Genomic DNA, 6000 nt, shown 5'->3' with positions numbered 1-6000 from the left:
ACACACACACACACACACTGGATAAATATGTGGAAAACACACACACACACACACACCAGATACTACTCAGCCATAAAAAAGAATGAAATCTTGACGTTTACAACAACATGGATGAATCCAGAGAGTATAATGCTTAGCCAAATTAGCCAGTCTGAGAAAGACAAATACCAGATGATTTCACTCATATGTGTAATTTAAGAAACAAAACAGAACAAGAGAGACAAACCAAGGAACAGTCTTAACTATAGAGAACAAACTGGTGGTTACTAGAGGAGAGAAGGTTGGGGGAATGGGTGATATGATTAAGATGAAGGGGATTAAGAGTACACTTATCATGATGAGCACTGAGTAATGTACAGAAATGCTGAATCATTGTATTATACACCTGAAAGTAAGTAACACTATATTTTAACTATACTGGAATTTTTTTTTAAAAAAGGGATACTACTGGCAAAATAATACAAAATAGTATGTTGTAAAGTATTCAACCACAACAAAAAGAAAAGACAGGAAGGCATAAATGGAGTCAAAGTATTGTAAGGTTCTTATGTTACCTAGAAAAAGTAAACTACTAATATAAGGCTAGGCTCTAATAAGTCAAGGATGCATATTATAAGCTCTAGAAAAATCACTTGGGTAATAAAAGTGTCTTAATAACCCTGGGGGGGGAAAAACTGAGTAACAAAAAATTTTCTGAATAATCCAAAGGAGGGAAAGAAAAAGGGGGGAGGAAATCAAATGATAAACAACTAGGGGATGATGGCTTTAACCCCAACTTTATCTCTAATTACAACAAATGTAAATCAACATAATACTAAAATTAAAAGACAACATTTATCAAATTGGATAAAAAACAAAACCCAACTACTTGCTGCTTATACAAGGGATATTTTAAATAGAAAAACAAAGAAACACTTAAAGAAAAAAGCAGAACAAGATATACCATGCAGCCATAAGATGGCTGATGTGTCTGTATTAAAATCAGACAAACTAAACTGGAAGCCCAAACACATTACTAGAAATAAAGAGGAACATTTCATAATGAGGACAAGGTCAATTCCACAAAAACATAATGACCCTTAACTTATATGACCTGAGTAGTATAGCCTCAATATACGGAGAGCAAAAACAGAATGTAAAGAACAAATAGCCAAGTCCATAATCATACCTGGAGATTAACCTACCTCTCTCGGAAAATGATGAAAAAGGTGGCAACAAAATCAGTAAGGATAGAGAAGACGTGAATAGCGTTAAGTGATAAATATGACGTAACTGACCTATATCAAACATTACAATCCACAACAGCAAAACACACATTCCTCTCAAGGGCACATAAAACATTTACCAAAGTACCAAATGCTGAGATAACTAAACAAGACAGTACATTTCAAAGAATGAAATCAGTAACAAAAAAAATAACTAAAAAGCCCCACATGCCAGAAATTAAGCAATATACTTCTAATTAACCCATGGGTCTAAAAAGAAATCACAGAAAGAATTTTAAAATATTTTTTAACTGAATGGTAACAAAACTGAATTAAAGCTAAGATTACAAGAAAAGCCCTAATGTTTTAAATGCATATATAAGAAGTAAAAATCAATTATCTATGCTTCCACATCAAAAACCTAGAACACTGCAAATTAAATCCAAAAAAGTAATAGGGAGTACATCAAGCCTTTGGAAGTATAACAACTAAAGCAAAGACAGGCCAGAGGACAAAAGAGAGAATCCAAACACAGACCGTTCCAGGTGCAAGTCCTGATCCCTGACACGGGAACCACAGAAATGAGACAGGGCAAGAGTGACGGCTGCTTGGCCTCCTTCGCATACACCCCTTACACAGAAATCACTTTCAGACAGATGTGAAACATAACACAAAGCTTCTAGCAGAAAACCAAGATTATTTTCATAATCTTGGAAGGAGCAAAATTTTTGTAAATGGGCCCCAAAAGAATTAAATATAAAACTAGCTAAATTGAACCTCATTAAAATTAAGAATTTCTCTTCATCTAAAAACATAAGAAACTGACGGGCACATGACAAAGCAGGAGGAAATATTTTCAGTACATAGTTTCAACAAAGGACCTACGTCCAAAATACATACAAAGTCCCACAAATCAATAAGATAACCCATTTTTTTATGTACAAATGGAAGGCCCTTCATAAAACAGGACATCCAAATGACTAATAAGTATATGAAAAAGGTACTCATAGTTCATCAGAAAAATGGGAAAGCTACCAAAATGACAGATCAGACCAAGCGTGCTAGAAGAATGTGGAGCAAAAAGCCAACACTGATATGCTGCAAATACTAACACTTTGAAAACCAAGTGATAGTATCTACTAAAGCTGAATATACATCCGGCCATCCATGACAATAAAATGCACACTTATGTGCAATATGATACCCAAAAGAGTTTTCAAAGAAGCATTATTTTTAATAGCCAAAAGCTAGGAACAACCTTAACGCCCATCAACAGAACAAATAGATACGTGATGGTCCTAAAATGGAATGTCTTACTCGTAGCTAAGAGTGAGCTTTTCATGCAACTACATGGATAAATCTCACAGGTGTAATCCTGAATAAAAGTCAGACACAAAAACAACATATACTATAAGACTTCCATTTTTATGACGTTCAGAAACAGGTAAAAACTAATCAAAATAGTGAGAGATGTTCAAATGCTGCTGGAGAGAGGGTGGATAGGTGACTGTGAGGGGCAGGTGGGAGGCTTCTAGGGCACCAGTCATGTTCCACCTAGTTCCATGGGGTAGTTACACGGATGTGGCCACATTACCAACATTCTAACTCCACCCACCATTTGTGCACTTTTTCAGTTATGTTTTATATTACACTTCCGTAAAAGTTTCTTTAAACCTTAACAGCGAGTAAACAAATGAGCAAACAAGATTAACATTCAGGTGAAAAGAATGAATGCCTAAGGCAAGTCTGTGCTTTCCCATGAGAAAGGATCTCTTAAATCCTTTTATAACTGTGCCGTACCCGTGAAATCATGTTTTCTACCAAAATCTTTTGCTTCAAGCTTGAAATTCAAGTTTTCTTCTATGTCAGGAAGCCAGGTTCAAGAGTTTTCATAATTTTAACTAAGAGAATATAATACAATGATTAGCTACCAATAAGAGAATATAATACAATGATTAGCTACCAAGATAGTGAATACGCAAAAAAATATGTACATGTTAAACAAGCTATTAACCTAGAGAAAAGTTAACACTGCACCTTTAATTTCATGCACATACTATCATTAGATGAATTCAGACTATACTCCAAGCAGAAACTGTAGAGTATCTAATTAATTAGGACCCAGTTAAAGTTGCACTGTATATAGTAATAATATATAAGCTTAAATTAATCCTCATTCTATGAAAATAGTGGTGGGGCATGAACTACATAAGATGAAACTTAGACAAGAACACAAACAAGCAGATGTTTTAAGTGTGCTATATTTAAATGAATTCTGTAACTAATCTTTGCTCCCTGCACTTTGGAAGCCATCTAAAATGTAACTGGACACAGCAGGAGAGAAGTATGCACTGCTGTGATGGTTCCAGGAACTCAGTCACACAATTGCTCATCACTAAATACTTATGAATTCTAAAATAAGACAAAGGGTTTGCTTTACATTACAGTATCCTAAGTGCAGCCTTAAAATATTCTAGTTGCTTCTGATATTATTCAAGGGCATATTTTATATGCACCTTGAAGTCCTCTGACAGGTTTATGGTTTTTAAAGGACTTACGAATATAAGAACATAAAGAGCTACAGTGCCATCTACTGGAGAACAAAGACCATGTTACTTTTTTGGCAAAGTTCACTATATTCTATCAAAGAAATTCCAGAGTCATGTCTACATTGCATTTCCATCAATCATATAACATGTAATTAACTATTAAGAGAAATCTGTTCGCTTAACCATCTACGGAGCAATTACAACCGAATCTGATGAGATTACAAATGTCTACTACCCCATTCCCACCCACAAAGGAAATTATGCAAAAGACTTGGAAATTAATATCCAGCTGGCTCAGAAAGGACCTGGGATTTCCTTCTCAATGACTTTTTTCCAAATTCCTAACTAACCTCATATTTCTCTTAAAAAAAAAAAAAAAAAAAAAAAAAAGACTTCTTTCAACATGACTCATTCACTCAGCATTTGTTTTGTATCCATAATATTAGATATCCTCAAAAGCAGAGGACATCAAGAAATCCCCAATATCCCTCCCCAAATAAAAAAACTCATGGAGAAAAGCAATAATACGAACATTGACTTATGCAAAACACTTTACTTCTTCAGTAGTTAACACATTTTTCTTTTAAATATCACATGCTTCACGAACATGAATGTCACCCTCCAAAGGGACCGTGCTAACCTTCCCTGCACTTCCAATTTTAGTATGTGTGCTGAAATAAGCACAAATGCATCCTGCCATGTAAAGAATAAAGATTAATAGGAACGTTCTTATACCTCCCTGAATCTGGAAAGGATTACACTGGGAAAGGAAGAGTGACGGAACTTACTGAGGCGCTACACGTCTCCAGTAACGATCAATTCCATTCTTAAAATACAGCACAGCAAGCCACCTTACATTTATATCCAGAGTGTGGTTTGTGAAAATATTCTGTAAATAAAAAACATAGTATTAAAATGAACATGTCATAAGTTAAATTACTATACCGATATTAAAGTACGGATAATACTTTATATGCTTCACTTAAATTTTATCACTACAGAGATTATATATTCTAAGTATCTATAGCTCTACAATTCATATGAGAAAGCATACCTGGTAGAAGTATGTTAATTTTTTAAGCTGAGTAATAAATATCTGGGACTCATTAAACTAGTCTACCTGTAGGTATGTTTGAAAATTTTCCAAATAAAAAATTAAACTCAAACAAACCTAATCATGTATCACAACCTACACACGTACAAAACACTGAAATAAACACCTTCTCAATTAAAAAAAAAAAAAAAAAAATAGACCCGCCAAAGCATATATTCAAAGATTCTAAGGAGTCAAAACCCCTGGATTCTTAGCACATGCTATGAAATAAACCATTTCAAAGTATCCTCCTTATCAAAACAATTATGCTTACAAATAAGTATGGCAGCAGAACATTAACCCAAATACAGGCAGTCCTTGTTTTGCAGAGCAGTGGGAGATCATAAAAATGACTGTGCAAGCTAAACATGCAACAAGATCTTAATCATCAAGGTGAAAATTACAATTGTTCTGTGACCTTTACACATTTTTACCAAAAATTTATTAACATTATCAAAAATTTATAACATACTTGTAATTGGAAATAAAAATAAAACAAATATTAACACTGTAATTTAAAACATGACCAAAACAGAATTAAAGTATTTTATTTCCTTATAAAAAATGTACCTAAAATAGTGGGTACATAGCAAACACAGGAATATGTTAATTGACTGAAACTGCACTACACCTCAGACCAAAAACAACTCAAATCCCAGAGGTGACCTCTTAAACACAACCTTGTGTGAGAAAACCTCAAAATCAAAACAATGATGTAGATATATATTCCTTACTATAAAAAAAACACTGCATGTAAACTATCTAAAAACCGGTATGTATAATTCCATTTTTAGAAAATCATGTACATACACACAAAAAAAAAGATTACAAGGATAGTTGTGTAATGCCCACTTACTCCTTAACACCCCTGACAACGAAGTCGGAGACCTTCTTTTGGGTTGTCTTTGCAAAGAATGGTCTTCTCCCACCATATTAATCACATTCGATTTTAACACTTAACATGTCTACCTTCCACAACAGACTTTGTCATAAATATCCATGGAGCAAATGAACAAATGAATGGAGGTAATGTGGGAATACTATGGAAAGATGGTGGATATCAGCCTGTGTCAGCTGCACTTGGGTAACCAAGGAAAGTCAAGCTGCAGGTGTAAATCCAAGTAGAAATATTCCTTAAGTATTTTGAACAATA

At 34.1% G+C, this 6000-nt stretch overlaps 1 protein-coding gene and 1 pseudogene across 5 annotated transcripts in view; both read right to left on the bottom strand.

The window, feature by feature from the left end:
* Positions 1-6000, bottom strand: part of IPO11 (importin 11) — a 210834-nt gene that overhangs the window by 183943 nt on the left and 20891 nt on the right. For all 5 annotated transcript variants that reach the window (XR_004680925.1, XR_004680924.1, XR_004680926.1 and 2 more), the window contains exon 3: positions 4543-4643. Coding sequence is in view for 2 of the 5 variants with exons in the window: in XM_035014503.1 (XP_034870394.1) it covers positions 4543-4643 (101 nt within the window). In the remaining 3 variants the exon portion in view is untranslated. The remainder of the gene's footprint in view (positions 1-4542; positions 4644-6000) is intronic.
* Positions 4338-4438, bottom strand: LOC118017214 (annotated as a pseudogene).

The sequence above is a fragment of the Mirounga leonina genome, unplaced genomic scaffold (assembly GCF_011800145.1).
Source record: "Mirounga leonina isolate KUSES-001 unplaced genomic scaffold, KU_Mleo_1.0 Mir_168, whole genome shotgun sequence".
Taxonomy (NCBI): domain Eukaryota; kingdom Metazoa; phylum Chordata; class Mammalia; order Carnivora; family Phocidae; genus Mirounga; species Mirounga leonina.
This window is presented reverse-complemented; position numbering and strand designations above follow the sequence as displayed.